The 21,416-nt window shown below is 38.1% G+C and overlaps 2 protein-coding genes across 3 annotated transcripts in view; one reads left to right on the forward strand and one right to left on the reverse strand.

The window, feature by feature from the left end:
* Nucleotides 1-1,905, reverse strand: part of recql5 (RecQ helicase-like 5) — a 45,707-nt gene extending 43,802 nt beyond the window's left edge. For both annotated transcript variants that reach the window (XM_036590288.1, XM_036590289.1), the window contains exons 1-2: nucleotides 1,765-1,905; nucleotides 114-235 (exon numbers count right to left, since the gene is read on the reverse strand). In XM_036590288.1, coding sequence (XP_036446181.1) covers nucleotides 114-235; nucleotides 1,765-1,858 — 216 coding nt within the window. In that variant the 5' untranslated portion in view covers nucleotides 1,859-1,905. The remainder of the gene's footprint in view (nucleotides 1-113; nucleotides 236-1,764) is intronic.
* A 7,215-nt stretch (nucleotides 1,906-9,120) lies between these two features.
* On the forward strand, nucleotides 9,121-11,485 carry LOC118821459. The gene is made up of 3 exons (XM_036590071.1): nucleotides 9,121-10,761; nucleotides 10,920-10,998; nucleotides 11,184-11,485. Exons 1-3 carry the CDS (start codon nucleotides 9,820-9,822, stop codon nucleotides 11,294-11,296), a joined length of 1,134 nt encoding a protein of 377 aa, XP_036445964.1. The 5' UTR covers nucleotides 9,121-9,819; the 3' UTR covers nucleotides 11,297-11,485.
* The last annotated feature ends 9,931 nt before the right edge of the window (nucleotides 11,486-21,416 follow it).

Genomic DNA, 21,416 nt, shown 5'->3' on the forward strand with positions numbered 1-21,416 from the left:
AACAAATTATATGGTTCCATTTATCTGTAAGTTCGAGAAACATTATTGTTTATCAATACACTTATCAGAAGTAAATGTGTAGAATCGTGTGCCACCAAAGAAGAAGTGCTCGCCTGTATGAGTGCAATCAGAGGTGATATGACCAGAGTGATGCCTGTGGCCAGCACTGCCGGCAGCTGGTAGCACAGAGACTTCCCTGCCCCGGTTGGCATGCACACAAATACATCCCGGTCACCTGGGTTCAAAAACAAGACCAAAACAGATTAGCGCTCTTCATGATGAGACACAAACACTACTGACTTAGGCTGAGCAATATATTTTTTGCTAATGGTTATTACAATACTGGCTTTTGCAATATAGATATGGCAGAACTGTGCAATATACAAATGACACACTAACCAATTCTTGAACATTTTATTATGGGTTTTCAGTATTCTGAACAATCACAAATGTTCTTTGGGTGTTGGGATGAATCAAGGCACACACATCATCCAACAGACACAAATTTGATTTTGGTCAAAAATAATGCAGGTATGTCAGCATAAAGGTTCGCTAATGTGTTTGCAATATATTGGAAGGTATACTGCATTATATGTTGATACATATAGATGCAATATGGTATTTTGTTTATATAATGCAGCCCCAACCACAATCTGTAACCACAGCAGATTAAGTTATGGTCAGAAATTCAAAACAAATCCAAGGCAGGATTACAACTCCAGAAAAAAGTTGAGAGTTGAGGCAGGGGTTTCCAGTCATTAAGGTAATTACAAATCACAACAAAAGTGAAATTCTGCTGTATAGGAAATTATTTCTATAATAATAATGCAGTCTAGTCTTTAAGCAGATAACATCAACAACACATACCAATATAACTGTGCTGACCTACTACTAACAACACCCACTGCAGCTAGACTTAAAAGGGAACTTCACCAAATAATTCTACACAATTAAATGGTTGAGATGTAAACAAAGTCATTCAGAGTGGGCTGATGTGAAATGCTCTGTTCTAGAGAAACTAACAGTGTTGTTTACAGAGGTGGTGATAGGAACCAGAAGTCCACCTCTAAAAGCTCCCCATAGAAAATTATTACATGAAATGGGTATGAATACAGCGCCTGATGTCTGAGACATTATTTAACGATAAAGTTTGGGCTTTAAATGGATTTAATTTATTTATTTGAATCCATTTATTGTAGAGGGATATATGCAGCTATTCTAAGTCAAAACAGTCCCTAAAGAAAACTTATTTTTATTTATATCAGATTTATGACTATTTTACCATCAGCAGCATTACATATAACAACTCAGAAGGCACGTGTAGATTCACTGGTTGTTTTGGGCAGTAAATAAAATGGCTATATTTATGTTGCAGACATTGTGACCACTGTAAAGAAATCAGAGTCAGTTAAGTTTCTCTACCTACAGTGAACCGTTTCACATCAATCTTCTCTGAATGACTTTGTTTACATCTCAAGGACTGACTTCTTCAGACATTTAGAAAAATGGGTGGAAAAGGGGACTTTAACTAAAACTTTTGTTTAAAAGTAAGCATTTTTAAACAACATAGCTACGTGCTCACACTTTATAGCTGGCTGACCAGAAAATATAGCAGACATAACAGACAGACGCCGACGTGGTGGTTTGTGACAGTGTAAGCTAAGCTAGCCGCTCTGCTAGCGTCTGAGAGAGATGAGAGTAACGTCAAACTTCAGACAGTAGCCGGCTCACTTCTGCTTGTCTTTAAACGAAAACAGCTCGTACCTTTAATCACCGCCTTCACCACGTCTTCCTGCTGCCGGGACCGGAACTTTTCGAACCCAAAATGGGCTTTCAAAGCCCTTTCTTCAGCACTCATCTCTCCACAGGGCTCAGTACGCTCCCAAACTTACTCCATTCAGCAGAGAGAAACCGAAGCAGTCGCACAGAGATGACATCATGACTTAACTTAGCGCTTCTGTTCTATAAATCCATTAACTTCTCAGTTGTTTATGTTTTATAGATTGTAATTAAAAGTTGCAATAAAAAATCCATTAATTTCAGAATTCTGCCTCGAGGGACAGACGTCATTCTGGAACCCTCGTTTTACAGATTTTACGGAGGGTCTTGGAATAAGGCTGGTCCCCTCGGTCCCTTCCTCATAAGTTTTGAATTTATAATAAAGTCCAAGAAATACATTTAAAATACATTTTCTTTGCATAATATTGTAAATATAATCTTTCCAAATGTACAGATATGGAACAGAATTCTTCATTTTGGACATTTGGACATTTTGAAGGCTACTATTCTAAATAATTTAGATTTACTTAAACCCTTTTCAGATAAATCTGTGTGGATATAAAACTTAAAGATGTGATTATTTGTTTCAATTGTAGTGTCTCATTGAGTGTAGCTCACTGTCATTAGACATGACACGCCACTGTTCATAAAAATGGAAAAACCTTTAATTATTACATATTAAAATCAAATTGACTGTGTAGTGTATGGATCATTCTGCTGAATTGGTTCACAGTCAGAATTGAACATTTCAGACTTCTAACTGACTTTAGACTGAAGTCTATTTCCTTTGAGTGGTAATTCTTAATGTAACACACTGATATTCAGGCTTTAGGGCACAATTTCAAAACAATGGGATGTAATAGCTTACCATGTCACCATGATACAGGGGTGTGGCTAAAATAAGTTTCCGCCTACAGAGTAAAATTCTTTGTGTTTTGGTAGTTATATGAAAACATGGGACAGCTTTTTTACATATTTCTTTTATTTAACCCCTTAAATGGCCATGCCCCACCAGCAGGACCAAAGTCTTACTACACACTTCTATAACCAAAGAATAGCTCAGCCAGTTGGCATTATGTCCATGCAGTTACTGAATGATAAGCCTGAGTGTGTAATAAATCTTGGATTGTAAGGGGTGAACCTCAAGATAAATCTAATCTTTCAACTTTACTCTAAAAGAAACATAAAAGATCATTTTAAAAACATAATTGAAAAAAGTGTTAATAAAAGATAAACTGACATTAAAGCGCTCTAACAATATCCATCAAGAGCAAACTGTGCTTGGACTAGTCCTGCTATGAAATACAGTTTTATGCTGGCAGTATTATATTATTATTACTGTAACTATTATATCACATTACTGTTACATGTCTAGTACTATTATGTAGTACATTCTTAATCAATCTTTCAAAATCTGTATTACAAGTGAAAATATAGGTCTTTAAACATCAGGAAGAAATCAGGAAACTTGCTTTTGTGTCTGTTTCTAAACTACTGTAGCTGTGAAATACAGTTTTTGCTGTTACTTTATTAATTTAATCTTTATCAGAAAACATGAATACAGGTCTTTGGATCAGCAGCATCATAAATTGGATGTGGTGATTAGAATAAGACAGAAGATCTCAGATATTTGGGATGTAGAGGTGAAAGTAGTGAGGCTGGATTTGGGAAATACAGTTTAGAAAGAATACAATAGATCTTTGGAACTGGCTCCACATACTGTACTAGACTTAAACAGAGGATTTACCACTGTACAAGTTCAGTTCAACACTATAAGAGTTCATGTTATCTAGAACTCTGCAGGTATTAATCCATCATTCCAGATTTTTACCATTGTTTTATTCAGTTCCTCTAAAAGGCTGATTGTACTGTGTAGTTTTATAGGCTGAGCTTTGTAAAGAGTCTGTTTACACTGAGTGGATGAGCCTCATTGACTCTATATTCTCTCTCACTCCGTGACGCCACAATGGGCGCTTAGATGACGTCACAACAGGCGAATGGGCGCATATAAATACTCTGATCAGTTGATGCAGTAGATCATAACGACGATAAGCTGCTGCAGGTAGGTTGTGATTTCATTCCTCTGATTCTGACTCTTCTTATTTCTTCATCTTATTATTATTATTACTATTATTATTGTTATTAACATAACAACATCCGATCAGGTACTCTACAATACAGTCTTTAATTCTAATTTATTTGTCTTAAAAATGTCCAGAAAAAGAACTGACAGTCAAAAAGAACCCGGGTGAAAGACACAGAACATTCTAGAACAAAATGAATGAGAGAGAACATTTTGTACTTTATATAATAATAATAATAATAATAATAATAATAATAATAATAATAATAATAATAATATAATTCAGTGGATTTTCTCACATCTTTCTTCGATGTGCACTAGTGCTTCGCACAAAAAGACGCAGGGCTCGATTTTTCCGTCGTGTTTTCGTTTTGTAAGCTATTTTTCACGCAAGGTATTAAAAGCAGAGCGTTTGGATTCAGTGTAGATCATGAGAGGAGCGCAGCGCCTCGCAGACACATTAAGGCCGAATGAAGGCGATAAAAACACTTTTAATCGGGATTAAATTCTCATTCTGCTACGATGAGATTATTCAGGACTTTCTTTTCTTCAGAGCTGAACTGTGAGAGACTCAGTATCGACCTGAAAGCTGTTTCAGTCACATAAACAGGCTGTTTTTCTGATTTTCAGCTCATTTATGGGAGATAATAAACAGTTTGGGCGCCTCTGATCCAATAAGAGACACTTCTGCACATTTGAACACACAAACGCTGTTTTTTAAACATTTTACACATTAAAAATATAAAACATGAGGCTGACACAGTTTATATTTAATGTTTATTTGTTCTGAATGTAAAACTCAGCAAATAATAGAAACTGCAGTAAAATTAGCAGAAAAATCTCATATTTCAGTGTGTTGACTGTAGAGGATGTGTTACTTACTTTCACTGAGAAAATTAACAACACATAGAATTACAGTTCAAACTTTCACACACAGCTAAAATGTCTGATTATAATATTGACAATTATGTTATAATAATTCAAAAATGTATATAATTATTATAATTATCATTATTAGTAGTACAGATATAAATAATAATAATAATAATAATAATAATAATAATAATAATAATAATAATCATAATCATAATAATGTTATTGTTACTGTTGTTCTTGTTGTTGATGTGACATTTTTTTAACTGAAAACAATATTTGATTCCTAGAAATGTGAATAAATCATAAGACAATGCAGAGTCAGCGAGGAAGCAACGTCACTGGGGAAGAAACTGCTGGGAAGCCCCCACAGGAGCCCCCATCTCCACAGAAACTGCGCTGCTTCCAGGATATCCTGGACATCGTCTTCAGTCTGACTGATCAGTATGTTTCTTCTTTGGCTTTCAGTTTGATTCTCTGATAGTGAATTTGATTCTCTGTTAAAGATTCTTTAACACACTAATCGTGGAATAAATGTTTTGTAGGGAATGGAGGACTTTGAGCGAGGATGTGCCGCATGCAGTAAGTATCAAAACATAATGACTAACACATCTTTAAGAATGAGCTTTAGTCAGTTTTAGTTGGTGAGACGCTGAGAGAAATGAAAAATCCTGAAACATCACTGATTATTTACTGATGTGTTTCGTAAACAGGGAACAAAACTGCAGTTTGCATCACTCTGCACAAAGATCATCATCTCCGTCTCCAAATCAGCAGTGCAGAGTTACCTGCCTTCTCTTCTGCGTGTGGTTGGGATGGAAGCCGTTCTCATGGCAGAAGAAAAGCTGAGGAAGAAAGCTGAATATGCTTCCATCAATCCATCTGGCAGCAGCACTGCAGAAGAAAACTCAGACAAAAGGTGAGACCAAAAAGCCCAAGAAGTCAACTTCTCATCTTCACTCAGCCCCTTTACACTGACTGACCACTCAAGGCTTGATGGCTATCACTGATTTCTACAATTGTTCTCTAATCTGACTCTAAAACAAAAGAATGACTAAATGAATAACCTGATAATCAGCTGTATTAGAAAAAAAGCTGTGGAAGATATAATTCCTTAGTGCCAAAGCATTTAGGCTAAAATTCAAAATCACAATGTGGAGTTTTATATTTTTCTGATTAACTTTGGTACCAGTTGTTTTGGAAAGCATATTAAAAACCACACGAATGTATTATGTCATGTTATATATTCATACCTGAACACAGCTACTGAAAAGAACTTATAAATTTATACATACTCTTATAAAAGATGGTTCTTTAGTGGTTCTTTAGTAGTTACAGTTGTTTGATAGTACCTTGACCACTCAAACAACCATTTGCATGCTTAAAGGGTTCATTGCATTGTGAAATGGCTTGACATCATTACAACAGAACAACCCAGTTTGATAATAAAAATATTTCAATACTTCAGTCAATCTGATGAGCTATTTCACAAAACAAAGAACTGTTTAAGCATGCAAAAGATTCTTTGAGATGTCAGGGTTCTTTAGACAACCACTGTGTTCACTAAAGAACCTTTGAAGAACCCTCTTTTGTAAGAGTGTGAACTATAATCTGTGCCACTTGTCTCATTTCTCTTTAACAGCCCAATAAGAAGCAGCTACCAAAATGTAAAAGACATCAACTGTTGTGTTACGAATGAAAAAGAACATGATGTTAACGACTGTTTTCGTCGTGTGTTTGTCTCATTATCTTAAACTAGATCTCCAGTGGATCCATCTGATCTTATATGCCACATTGTTGAGGATTTTGTCAGTGAGGTGAAAATGGCGATGGAAGAATCAATCTGCAAGGTCGCCTCCTGTAAAGAATCCTCATGGTCCAAGGACTGGAAGACAACGTGCAGTCTAGTGGCTAAAGAAATGCTGAAAATTCTGGAAGGTAAAATGAGACGTTCTCAACTTAAGGACACAACAGATCTGAGAGAGGCACAAGACGAACCTGAATCAGACACTGAAGCTCTGACGGGTAAGATAATCGTGGTGGTGCTTGATGTCCTGGAGGGAAACAGCTCTGAGAGAACTGATCACAAAACCAGTGATCTGCTGAGGGCCACTGCTGAAAAGCTCATCCAGACTGCCTCGACCTTAGAAGTAGAGGAACCCATGTTTGTGGACTACGAGAAGCAAAAAGTTCACCTGCCACCTGAGGAGCTCCAGACAAAGGCCACCAGGGCTGTAAGTCAGCTACTTCTCAGTAATACTGGGATTTGGGACATGAGCAGCAGCTCCCCTGAGATGCCCAGCAGCCTCGCCAGTGAAACAGATCTGGACTCAATGTTAGAGGCAATGGCTCGCTCAGGGTTCCCAACTGATTTGATGCGAAGTCATCTGGATGCCACGTCTAGGGACATTGTTAACACGATTCAAGGCAATATAGACACATTCTCATCAACTAGTCCCTCTATGAAAATCAGGAAATTTCTTCGTCCTCTAAGCAGCGACACAGCTAAGGACTCTATTTTTCACAGAATTAATGAGAAGCTGATGATGTTCTTCAATGTGTTCAACCAATTTGTGAAGAAAAGAAGTACAGAGCTTCAACAAAACACTGTACCCTCATCAAATGCTTCACAGACCTCTCTAATAGATCATCTCACAGTCAGCTGCACAAATGATGTGATTGGTGGGATCACACGTCTTTATCATCAAGATGATTTAAGTTCTAATTCCCACAGATCTACAGGAGGTAAAACCTCACAACTGTCAATGGCATCCAAACTGAGAGTCCACAGAGTGACGCAGGAGCTAGAAAAAATGATCACTACTAGCAGATCTTCTTCCAAAAGGAGTTTGGAATGCACTGATTTAGAGGAGAGTAAAGACATCTCATCTCCTGAATCAGTGATTGTTGACAAAGAAGCTGGATCTTGTAGCTCTCCTTCACTACAACGTATTGAGAGTCTTTTCAATAGCGAGTTTCAGGAGAAGGCAACACAAGTTGTAAGTGATGCTCTCCTCAAAACATGTGCAAAAGTTTCAGTCACAGTGTCAGTTCACTCCAGCAAGGAAGAAAGCGATGGCGTCATATTAAAGGAGGTAGATATGCCTGAGAGCCAACCTGTCCAATCCTACTCATCATCAGTTCTTGTGGAATCAGCTGCATCAGACATTACAAACACCTTTTTGAATGGTTTACAGAAAATGTCCTCTGATCAGGTGGATCATGAAAGCATAACAGAACCAACTCCTTCACCAAAGACCTTCCGTTCTGCTGCTCGTAGACTCTATAAAAATGTGCAGTACAAGATTTTTGGATTTCTTTTGAGGCTCCAAGAATCACAGTCAGAAAAAGAGTCTCTCCTCACATCAACTGAGTTTGGAACCAACAATCAGAGACTGAAACCAGCAGAATCTTTGCACACAGATGACAGAAAAACACCTCCAAGAAACCAGGCTGATGTAGATTCTTGCACAGATGACATAATTTACAATGTCCTGGATTTGTACAAGAAAGAGGTACAGCTTGTTGAGTCCAGCTCATCTGAAGAGTGTAAAGTCATCAAGTCTGCAAGTCTCCGTTCAAGTGACCAGAATGATGAGGGAGTTTTAGAAAAGCAAAAAATCCATGAGTTTAGCAGCTCAGACGTCGTCCCAGTCTTCTACCAGCCTGAAGTAAACACGTCATCAGTCACGTCTGAAGGATTTCTAACTAAGGCCATTCAGGTGGTGAGTGACGTTCTGGTGAAAAGCGCATCACAGCAGGTTTCATTTTGTGCATCAACATCATCTAAATCTTCCTCCAGAGATTTACACAGTGCTGCTGTAGATGTTGCAGGAATCGTCATTGATGCTTTGGATAAACTCGTTGAGTCGAGTGTGATTACTAGCAAAAGTGACTCGGATACTATAATTAGGTCACTTGTTGCACTTCCAGTTGAGCCATCTACAAAAGTGCTAAGTACATCTGATGTTTCGGCGAGAGGGTCTCGTTCAGCCCCCTTGAATTTGTTTGAAAGGGTGCGAAGTTATCTTCAGGCGCTTTTCATGACTTGTTTTGAGAGCCAGACAATTTGCCCAACACAGGGTGATTTGCAGCTCTCTACAGTCCGCAGTGCTTCTCACATAGATGATCTCACTGTTACATCCACAAACAGCATTATTACTGAGGTTGTCCATCTTTATGACTCAGATGCATCCCCTGAGTGTCAAGCCCAAAAAGGAGATGAAGACTCAGTGAAAATATATGACATATTTCAGTGTTTGGGAGACATTGCCAGATCTAGCAGATCCTCATCAAAGTCTAGTGCATCGGGCAGTGATCTCAGAGAGTGTAAGAACAGGCCTTCCCCTGAACTTGACTCTGATTTTAAAGACACTGCACTTGATTGTAGGTCTTCACACCGTTCTGTTGAGAGCCTTTTCAGTGCTCAGTTCCAGAGCAAAGCAACACAGACTGTTGGTGAAATACTTCTAAAAAGTGTGGAAAGACTTTCTACCTCAGGTTTCACCCAGTCATTCCAGTCCTCCTCCAGCTCAACTGCTATTCAGCCGTCTGTTGCAGCCTCTTCCTTATCCATTCAAGCCCAGTCGACAGCTTCAGATATTATCAGAAGCTTTTTGAAATACTTGCAGAAGTGTTGTCTGTCTGTCCCATCAGATAGTGCTTCTAGTTCATCTACACCAACTTCTAAGAGAAAGGAAAGTGTACCCTCTGCTTCTCGCAGCATATATAGAGGTGTGCAGAAGAAAGTTTTTGGATTTCTACTGGGGCTCCAGACGTCATTTTCAGAAAGAAGCAAGATTTCCCCACAAGATCAGCCTACAGGAGGAGTAGAGCTGGAATCTGAGAGGGTTTTATCAGTCAGATCACCTCCTCATATAATATCAGCAAGAATCCAGAATAATTTAGACTCTTGTACAGATGAGGTTATTGGCAAAGTTGTGGAGTTATACAAGAGTGAGCTACTTCTGCCAAGCTCCTCTGAAGTTCCTCTCCACAGCTCAAAATCACTTCCAGAACAGCCTTTCAGACTGATAACTGTTAAGCCTAAGAGCTTCCTGACCGATGCAGTTAATAATCTTTTAATGGGTGCTGCTAGACAGAGAATCTCTCACAAATCCATCAGTACTGAAGAAAATGAAAAGACTTCAGAGAGAAGTCAAGCCACACCAACCACCTCCCACCACAGCATGTCTAAAACTTCTAGAAAAACTCCAAGCTCGTCAGCATTTACTGTGTCAGAGCGAACCACTGACCCTGAGTACGACGTGATTGAGAAGTCTGATTCTGCTGCTGAAACTGTAGCAGTGCCCCAGCCTCAGTCTCTCCAACAGACGAACCAACTGCAACATCCGATTTCTGATGAAACCATACGATGTCATGCAGATAGACTAACCAACTTTGAGGTTCTCAGACATATAAAAGGGCCATCACGTGTTTGGAAACGTTCCTCAGACTCTGTTCTAGATGCATCTTGGGTGAGGAAGAATCTGCTGAGGGATCCAGTCCAAGTACCTTCATCGCTAGTCTGCGTTTTTGTAGATGAATCAGTTAAGACCTTACTCCTACACTTGCTAAGTCTGAACTCAGCAAGTACAAGGGCAGGTTCTAAAGGCCAGGACAGACATTCAGACAAGTCAGCTGGCTCACAATGTGCCATCACTGGTGCAGAAAGCCGTTTGACTAAGGCGCTCACAGACTCACAGAGCAGAATAGAGGATCCTCTGTTATTGCTCGTGGATTCTGAGCAAACTAAACCTGAAAGGAGTCAGGACGTCTCTCCGTTGGATTTCAAGTCACCTGCTGTGTCACCCACAACCTCAAGCAGGGCTGGCAGTACGATGGCGAAAGAGACATTGGATAACCACATAATTTCTAGCAAGGATTATGAAACCTACTCTTCCAGCTCCAGCCCATTAAATGACCACCGTTCCTCGGATCCAAACCCTGTGGCTGTGAAAAAGAGCAGTCGAGGATTTCATTTCATTCTGTGTAAAAAAGCTCCCGTCTTCAGTCCTGGAGTAAAGGTAGTGGACTTTTTAATTATTAATAACTGGATGATCAGAAATCATACTAATCATATGAGTTGCTACATTATGAAGTATTGTGTTAAATATAAGACTGTGTGTTATTGTTGTTAATGTTGTTTTTTTCTGTTTTCTTTGTTAAATGTTTGATCATCTAGAAATCAAGTAAAGTTTGTCCTGCTGGCATGATGTCTGACCATCATCAGTCTACCTCGTCCTCTGGAAATCTTCAGAAGTGTAAGTACATGAAACAATACACACAGAGCCGTTAATTCACAGTGGACGTGCTCAGACCAGTGTTTCATAAGCTGAGCCTCACAGTGTTGCTCTTTTATTCTTCTATACGTAATGTAGAATATAATAGAATTAACTGGATGTTGACTGTTTTGTCATTTGCTGTTGTTCTGATTTCTCTTTTGCAGCTGAACAGAGAGAATCAGCCTTTAGGAAAACACGCAAACGTCTGTCCAGGATCTTCACAGCCATCCGCAAAGCACTGCCCAACCCCTTCCAGTGCATGACTCCACCATCTTAAGCACTTAGCACAGGAGTGCTCAATCCTGGTCCTGGAGATCTACCACCCTACAGAGTTTAGCTCCACCTTTAATCACACCTGATCCAGATAATGAAGACATTCAGGAGCACCTGAACATTAGAGGCAGGTGTGCTGGGTCTGAAATCTACAGGGTGATAGATCTCCAGAACCACAATTGAGCACCCTTGATTAAGCATGTGTCTTAATAAATGCGTTGCAGCAAAGCCATGTGTGTTTTTTCATTTGACACATTCTTCTTCTTCTTCTTCTTCTTCTTCTTATTATTATTATTATTATTAGTTTGGGTAATACATAGACAGATGTCCCATGTTGAAATCAGTCTATTTACACTGTCCAACAGGTTCTAGATGTTAAGTGGGAAATTACATGGTGCAAACTCCACAGTACTGTGCAATTATTCCAAATGTCATACACTCATATGATGTAGCTGTTTCTGCTGGGTCTTTACCTTTTACTCCAGAAAATCTTTGTATTTCATGCTGTTATTTTACACCATATTTGATGTTTACATATATCAGTACTTGGAGGTGTTTCAATTTTCCTTTTTATCTTAACCTCTTAAAATGCCAAATAGCCAATTTCACAAGGTTTTTATTTATCTTAATAATACTAATACTACCACTACTGACATTACTACTACTACTAATAATAATCTATAGTTGTATAGAACTTTTCTTGCTTCAGGCCATCTATAAAAAGGCGTCTCTTTTGAAGTTGCTTTATTTGCAATGGCACAATGTATAAGCAAGAGGGGACATGTGGCTAAATAAAGACAGAAAAACATGAATGTGGTTCAATAATCATTTACACTGTCTGGAATGAGTGGATTAGACACAGCAATGTCAGAACAATGGTTCTATATAGCACCAAAAAGGTTCTTCTATTGTTACAATTTCAAACAATGGAAAAACTCATTTTGTTGCAATATAGAACCATTTTCAAAACGTTTCTATATAGACCCATATATGACATGCGCTCCATCAATCTGAACCATTTCACTATGTTTATGTGTTCGTTATTCTATATAGGCCAGGAAAGTTTATTTATAAAGCACCTTTCATACACTGCTGTCATTCAAAGTGCTTTACAAATGAGAAAATACAGTCATTTAAAAAGTAAAGTAGAAGAGAATAGAAATTAAAAACATGAGTAAAAGATGTTTAAAACTATAGATATAAAAGTGAAAATTATTAAATAAAAATCAAATTAGAAATTAAACTGTGATTTTTAAAAATCTAATTAACATTGTAACAATTAGGTTAATAAAGTGCCGTTACAGAGGAGAGTGTCCAGAAATGCTAACAGTGTTTAAACTGAGATGAAATCCTGCTCAAATAGGACCGTTTTAAGCCTGGACAGTTGAACAGATATGTTTCAGTCTATTTTTAAAAACTCTTACAGTCTGAGCTCATCTCACATCTTCAGGAAGTTTATTCCAACTGACAGCAGCCTAATGGCTGAATGCTTCCTCACCATGTTCAATTCTGGTTCTAGGTACTGTCAGGTGGTCAGACTCCACTGATCTCCACTGTTTCTTTTAGGCCTATATTTTACCAGCATATCAGTGATGTAAGTAGGACCTTGTCCATGTAATGATTTATAAACAAAAAGCATTTTTTTTATCTATTCTGAGTACTGCAGTGATGAGGTCATATCTCTTTGTCTTTGTTAGCACTCTGACAGCAGCATTCTGAATGAGCTGCAGCTGCCTGACCGATTTTTAGAAAAGACCAGTAAGGAGGCCATTACAATAATCTAGGCTGTTGGAGATTAATACGTAGGTGATATAAAGAACCACTGTATTTACTAAAGAGCCCTTGAAGAACTGTTTTTTTAAGAGTGCAGACATAAATGTTAGAGAAAGAATAAGAAATAGTAAAACATAAAAAATCTCACTGACTGTATTTTGGCCCAACATCACCCTGATCTTCCTCAAAGTCACATCAACATCTTGAGTCAAGAAAAGAAATTCACTTCTTCCAGCACGTCTCACCAGAGTGCCTGGCAGTGATTGAACATTAGTTCAAGCCATATTCTGTGCAGTAATTTTATTAGATGAAATTATCTCACAATAATGTCAGATAATGTTGTTGGCTTTAAGAAATAATGCTTAAAACAAGCTCAATTTTCTGTTTATATAGTGAGATAATTTGGTGCGAAGTAGATTAGTAAGTAACCCTTATTAGTCCCACTAGTGGGAAATGTTACCTCCGCATTTAAACCATTCATGCAGTGAAACACCACATACACACTAGTGAAAACACTAGGGGCAGTGAGCACATTTGCCCAGAGCGGTGGGCAGCCCTATTTGCAGCATCCGGGGAACAGTTGAGATCCTGTTTGTACTACACACTATTAAGAATGTCTTTGAGAAGAGAAACACATCAGTTGTGACCACATTAATGGTTGATTTGATTGCATAGTTAATTACACTGCGCTGTGTTTGTTCTCTCTCTGTGTCCAGGCCTCTGTGGGTACATGCAAGGCCTCTCTGTACATGCTTGGGCTTTGTCCTTCAGTGCTACATGTTTCAACCATGCCTGTGAAACACTGCTCAGTCCCTTCTTGAACATAAATTGTAACTATGATACAGACTCTTGACCACTGTGTAGGAGCCTTGGCCTGCGCACACACACACACACTCTGTTTTTAAACATTAGGTTATGAAAAGGTACAAATACAAACTTTTCACCAGGGAAAAACTTATTTAAGGTTCACAATTGGACCGTAAAACCACTGTTATGCCTTTGAAGGTACTTTTACATTGTTTGTATCTTGATGAACGATAAATGTACCTGCACAGAACCTTTATTTCTAACAGTGTACATTAAAAAATGAAGTTAAATTTGGGAGTGAAGCGACAAACTTGTTCCTCTTCTCTTGTAGTTTATTTTCCCCCCTCAGCATTAAAGACTGTCCCCTCCACACTGTAGATTAGCTCTTATTGGCTTTGTTCATATCAGTCTGTCTTTATGCAGCTGTGTCATCACACAACAACATGCAGTGGTCCATTATAACCTCGACTGTGGGATGGCGCTGCACTGACGCTACTAAAATTACCACTACAATCACAAATAACAGCTACTTTTAAAAAGTATATAATTTTCAGAGTAGGTTATTTAACCTAAACACGTATAACATATCTAATTTGTGTTTTTATGGGGTCCTTGGCTCAAGGGGTCCCTAGGCACCTGCCTATGTTCGCCAAGTGCGAAGCAGAGGGTCTCCAGGAGCAGAGCAGGGGATCTCCAGGAGCAAGGCTGGGAAACACTGATCTGGATCTTGCTGATTATGTTCTCTAATGGACCACCATCATCACACATGACACTGTTAATCAAAATGGAGGCCAAAATCTTTAATTATTTCACATTACAAGCAAACTGACTGTGTAGTGTGTGGATCATTCTACTGAACTGGTTCACTGTCAGAGTTGAACATTTCAGACTTTTAACTGTTTCCTTAATAATGTTTATCTTATTAAAACAAATGATTTGTGGCAGGGCGAAGCATTTGGAAGCATTTTATTATGAGGGGTGCAGTACTCCTTCAGGGGGTTTTATTATGGCAGGCAGAATATTCGCTCTTTCCATTGCCTCTCTGGTACATTGTTGTTGGTGCTGTGGACAACTTAAGGTAGGACAATATCTTAGTTGTGATTTTAGTTCAATGGATGGTCAGATCTCTTGCAGTCATTGGGCAGTGTAATATTACTGCTTTCCTCTTTACTGGGTAGGCCCTAATCTTATGCTACAGGAGGTAGGTGGTGTTTTGAATATATTTTAGTTTTAGTAGTGCCTTTTACGAATTTATCATCCCCATGAAGTTGCTTTAAACATAAGGGAATTTGTTAGTTTAGCCCGGGGGCGAATCTAGGATCAGAGGTTAATGAGACAAGGACCCCCATTTTTTCTGATCATATCTTTTCTCATTCTATATCATAAATTAGCTGATATGCATACAGACAGTACACGTCTAGCACCTTGGCTTTAATATCAACACATTGGCCTACCAATGACACAACAGTGAGCTTCTTTCACTGGAATTCAAACAGTTGACAGTCGTTGATTGACAACCTGCAACATTAGCTAGCTAGATAAAAAAAACATCAGATAGCTAATAATAACAACATAAAGAGTCATCTGAGATTCAGTGCAGCAAAAACAAGCACTGCTGCTAATGAGTGTAATGTGTTGGTGCTGAATGATAAGAAATCCTCGTCTGCGCTACTGACTGGAGCCACCACACCACACAGTCACACTGTAACTGGCTCTAGTGCCGCTACTGCATGTCTTCAGGGAAAGCAGGGCAGGGAAGAATAGGAGAGAGAAAGTAGGTCATAACATTTGCTTATCAGAGACACACTTCCATTTTAAAAATACAAAACGACTTTTTACTCTTATTTTTAGGGGTGATGGGACTCAATCTAAAACGACTCTTTAGAGCTGCTTTATACTAACTCATTTAAAGACACTACCTGAATGTGGAGCACTGAGGTTTTATTTCTTTAGGTGCTCCTGTGGGCCCATAATTGACTCCAGATTGGTTGGCTATTTTGTGGTGAAGGCCTTCACTGTTATGCTGTATACCACTGAAGAAGGGTTCTTGAGTTGCTGTGTCCAACTAAGTAAGGGTACCCCCATCATAAGGATAATTATTAAACATAAGTCTTTTCATTTTTTCATAACATATATTTTTGCAGGTTCTATAATAATTTTCCTTTTGTCTAAAGGCAGGATTTCAAGTCGTCCTGCTGTTTTGCCTGATTTTCTTGGTTTGTATCTTTGTTTGTTAGCCTTTTGTTCAACACAGGTTTTAAGGCCTTAAGTGTCGTGTCGCATCTTGAGGTTGTACATAAACTGTGTATAATTTTATTTTTACTTGTTGGATTTTTTCGTTTAATGTTTCTTTTGTTTCTTCTTCTTCGTTCAGATTGGGCCAGGTGGTCTATGGCTTTGCAGCAATTGGGTTGCAGCTTAGATGACTCATCACTGCACTGGGATTTAGATTTTTTTCCTTTCTTATTTGTTGCACTTTGTGTGACTAGATGAGTGTGTTTGTTAAAGTGACACTTAAGACGTGGTACAGCTTTTAATTCTTAATCCCCCGCAGGCAGCCACTTACACTTGAGCCCCTCCCTTAACTAATTCTTGTTAGTGTGGGCTTTTTCCCTTTTTTTAAGAAACAACTAATCGATTGTACATTTTATGTAATATTATACTTTTCTAGCTTGATGTTTAAAGTAGGACCTACCACATTGTGGAAATTGTAAGTTTATATCTTATGTCCTTTGGTTTAAATGAATAACATTTTGTCCTTTGAAAGGTATCTGTGTACTGAGAACAAAATAAATGGGGTCTTTCATTTGGAGAGGCACATCCTTGTTTCTTATTTTTAAATATAAAGAATCTGTGGCATAAAATTACGTTAGAGAAGAACAACTTTGTCACTAAAATGCAGGGGTGTGGCTAAAATTAGGCTCCGCTAAGTGTTAACAGAACATAAACTGACATTAAAGCTCTGTAAAAATATCCATCATAAACAAAACTGTGCTTGAACTAGTCCTGCTATGAAATACGGTTTTGTGCTGGCAGTATTATATTATTATTACTGTAACTATTATGTCGCATTATTGTCACATTTCTAGTACTATTGTGTAGGACATTGTTAATCCGTCTTTCAAAACCTGTATTGTGAGTGAAAATATACACTTTATATACACCTTTATCTAATATAAAAAGTGAGGTAAGTGGTTGCATTGGACCTTTTGCGTTAAGTCAACTTCAAGGCTTTTTAGCAGCATGAACTCAATAACATTACTTACTTACAGGAAAGTCAAGCTGAGTCAACTAACACTACTCATATTACTTAGACAAACGTAGTTTTCTTGGTAAAGGTAATTTAATTAAAATGAGAACAGGTTACTTGTAGCAACCTATGTACAATGTTGAGTAACTTAATGTTCTTAGTTGTATTAAACTGATCATGTGTATAAACTCCATTAAATTGAATCCAGGCTACAACATCTGGTAAACAAATGATGCTGCATACATTTCTCTATAATAATTCTTGTAATAATTTCTATATCACAACCATTACCTTTTGATTGGCTGTACATAATTAGACAGACCTGTCAAAAATAATCACTATTCCAAATTAAGAAAAACAAGATGGAATACAGATTTAACATTATAATATTTGTTTAATGTTTAGCAAATGGTTTCACTTCTAACAAAGACTGGAAAACAGACCATATTTGTGGCCATAAATGTTAAGAAAAATCATCAATAAAAAAAAATCATCAAAAATTGTCAAATAATGAGTCTAGTGTATGTGGATTTTTAAGTAGGAATTAACAATTAGGCACAAAATTGCAGTATCTGTCAAAATAATCGCATCAAATAAGGCTTTTTGACTATATTTTTTCAGCCCTACTTTGAACAAACATTATTTTTGAAGAACTTCTGATTTGTGCACACAATACTGTTGTCTATTTACCTCATGAGGTAATGATTGGTACAGAACACAGTCCAAAGTCCATTTTCATTTGAAGCACATTAGCATGAACACAAAAAGAACACGTTAACTGTAATTCTGTCACATAACTTGGAGTATCATTCCAACAAAAAGTCTCTGATATGTCCAGGGCATAGGCAAGTCCAAAGAGCAGGCATCATGCTTTTGATAGGTTGGTCAGACCTCTTATCACTGGATGATGATGCCAATGGCATCAGGCCGATGGCACATATACATTTTCATCAGGCAACTGCTGAGTTCGGCGTGCACATTGGTTTCATCACAACTCTATTGGTGGAGACAAAGAACAATAAAGAGTTTTGGTCAGAGAGACAGGTAAAATGATAAACACATCAACAGGTTAAAAGATAGATCAGACACAAAGTCAAAATTTTACCTTTGTTGCTATAGGTGACGGATACTGGACAGATACTCTGATCAGAACATGTGAGCAGAGTGGAGCAGAGGGATTTTGTATGGAGCGAGGACCAAATTTTTCATGAAGTTAGAGCAGCGCCTTATCTCCCGCTCCATCCCACTCCAGATTCACTCTGGTACCACTCACACTAAAAGTGGTGTTTAAGGTTAACTCTAACACAAGGTTAACCACATTGCTGGATTTTGTGCTTCTTTCTATCCACTGTGGCCTCTCAGCTCTGCATGTATGTGTCAGTCAAACAGACACACCAGCTGCGCACAAAGAGGACAGACAGAGAAGCAGGGGAAACAAGCAGTGAATGTTTTTTTTTTTAAACAAGAAGTAAACAATTTTCGTTGAGTGGGGTGAAATCTCTGTTGAGCACAGAGCAATATGCAGCAGACCAGCCAGAAGCAATTGTAAGAGAGTAGTGGAAATTCTCATCAATCCACTCCACTCACATGCTCTGTGACAGATATGGACCTTCAGGAAGTACGACAGCATTGGCATACAGCATCTTTAAATATCCCTGCTGTGTTGGCCAATCTTAATTTACGATGATGAATGTTACTGATGTAATATCCTGATGACTGTTCATCCCTAATCTAAGTCAAATATGTTTAGAGAGCAATGGTAATCATCCCTATATTATCACAGTTTCAATACATACATATAGACAGAAAAGTAGCTTTAAACAAAACACATATGTGGTGGTCACTGATGAGTTCTTCTTGTCTCTCTACCATGCATTTGATCAGGCATCTCAGGACCACTTCTCTCCTTTTCTCCACAGAGGCAGATGGATCCTATCAAAATGTAAAACCTGATCAAAATTCATAGCCTGATGACACCAGCGCAAACCCAACACCCTCTGTATTAAAACTATGCAGTGTAACAGACCAAGTATTCAGCCACATTTTGCACTGTCAGCATCACATCTGAGACCAAAACATACAGTATATGCACATTTTTTACTCAATAAAGTTGGGGGGGGGGGCAGGAGTTGGGGGGAGGGGGTGATCCAACACGAGTTTTGACAGGAGTTGCCTGCCTCATAAGAAAATGGACCATCAAGATGTTTTTTAAAGTAAAATGTGCTATAACAAGTAACATACTCATTTATAACTCAGTGCATAGCTTGTCTGTGTAATGTTAGCGAGTGTGAGGTTGAGAGACAGTGTGTGTGCGAGTGAGAGACAGCGAGAGAGAGAGCAAGCAAGCCCAAGAAAAACCACTAGCTAGCGAGTTGGACAGCATGTTTGCTGGTGAGTGTGAAGTTAGTAGTAATGTTATAGCTGTAAATGTAGCAGTGCAGTGTGGGTACAATTTATTCTGTCTGTTGGTGAAAAAACTCCATAGGTTAATTTGAAGCTACAGTTCAAATAAGTTGCTTTGGAGTACATCTAAAGGTATATTTGCTAATAACAAGTTTTATGTGGTTCACTATAGCCTCATATAACTTTACACATAATGCCAACAACAAATAATAATTATAATGATAGTAATAATAATAATCTCCAGTACTGGCAGATATCCAAATCTGGGTATCCAAATTCAGATGTTTTACATAACAATTTTTTCCTCTTACCTGGATGAGTGCCAACATCTGGGACTTGATTCTTTGACCAACGGCTCCTTGCATTGAAAAGTGACAACATCTTTGAAGTGCAACTCCAAAGTCCATACGTCCATATATATATATATATATATATATATATATATATATATGTATATGATATATACTGTAAAAGCCTGAGATCATCATTATAATGCTCAGTTACGTTAGCCTATGGTTGACATGTATCACAAAATCACAAAAGCCTGGGGTCATCATTGTTTTCCACAGCAATGTTATCCTCAGGGTGATTTAGCCTACATAACGACAGCCTGAGGTCATGACAGAAAGCTCCTAAATCAACCTACAACCTAAAGCTACAAATGATTCACTGAACTTAATCAGTGTTTAAAACGTTTTTACATACATAGTAATCTAACTAGATGAGTGAGTGACAGTGTATGACCCTCATTTTGGCTACACTGACATAACTAGTCAGCTAGATAAGAAATTTTAACAGGACAGCTATCTGTTTGTTACCCTCACCATCTAGATTAGGTTTTACTTGGCATGAGAAAAACAGCAAGATTTGACTAAAGTGAACAGGAGAGTGAACAAACAGAGTGTAAAAGGCAGCTGCTTCCATGAACCTTAAGTAGCTGTTAGGTAACCCAAGCTAACTGCTAATATAATTAGCTATGTTGGCCACCTAACTCTCTGCTAATCACTGAAGCTTCTAAAGTAAAGCACTGCTTCTAAATTGCAAACATGAATCTATGTCTGATTAAAAATCAGCAAAACCAACAATACGAAGAAAGATGTATAACTTACATGGCTGTTGATGGAGAATCTCTTTCAAAAAACGAACAGATGAGCAGCACAATGCAGGCAGAGGAGCACGGCAGATGAAAAAAATTAAAAATACAGGAGCGCACATGATGATGTCACACATTATACCGTCTTTGATCGGACGAGAGAAACATTAACCTAAGGACGACACTGGAAAACGTTGGTCTGAGGATAATTGTCACATACCAAAATCAGGAGGTGCCACACTAACGCACCACAACCACATTAGTGTCACTGCAGTGCTGGGAATGATCCACCACCCAAATAATACCTGCTCTATGGTGGTACTGTGGGGGGTTCTAACTGTTAAAGAACAGGATCAAAGTGGACTAACAAAGTATGCAGAGAAACAGATGGACTACAGTCTGTAATTGTACAACTACAAAGTGCAGTTATGTGGTACATGGAGCTAATAAAATGAAAAGTGAGTGTAATTACAAAGAGGTATACTTAATCAAGTGGCTGGTTGGCGTATCTTTATGCTAAAGGAAAAATGCAATACTTTACATAATCTAATAAAGTGGAAAAAAGGTCACAGATATTGTGAATGCTTAGTGAACCACATTCATGTTTGTTCTGTCTTTATTTGGCCACAGGTGCTTTCTTGCTTATGTATTGTACCATTGCAAATAAAACAACTTCAGAAGAGACGCCTTTTATAGATGTGTAGAACTTCAGCTCAGATGGGAATCAGTTGTGATCAGTCCATTAATATACATTCAGTCAGGAGTTTGTCTTATCATTGTCTTATCAGTTATCTTATC

This window comes from Colossoma macropomum, unplaced genomic scaffold, assembly GCF_904425465.1.
Source record: "Colossoma macropomum unplaced genomic scaffold, Colossoma_macropomum, whole genome shotgun sequence".
NCBI classification, from domain to species: Eukaryota; Metazoa; Chordata; class Actinopteri; order Characiformes; family Serrasalmidae; genus Colossoma; species Colossoma macropomum.

Excerpts from the sequence above, each read along its gene's own strand:
- LOC118821459 (XM_036590071.1), top strand. The coding sequence starts at position 9,820 with ATGGGTGCTGCTAGACAGAGAATCTCTCACAAATCCATCAGTACTGAA. Across the intron at positions 10,762-10,919 it reads TCTTCAGTCCTGGAGTAAAG|AAATCAAGTAAAGTTTGTCC; the intron begins GTAGTGGACTTT and ends TTGATCATCTAG. Across the intron at positions 10,999-11,183 it reads CTCTGGAAATCTTCAGAAGT|CTGAACAGAGAGAATCAGCC; the intron begins GTAAGTACATGA and ends TCTCTTTTGCAG.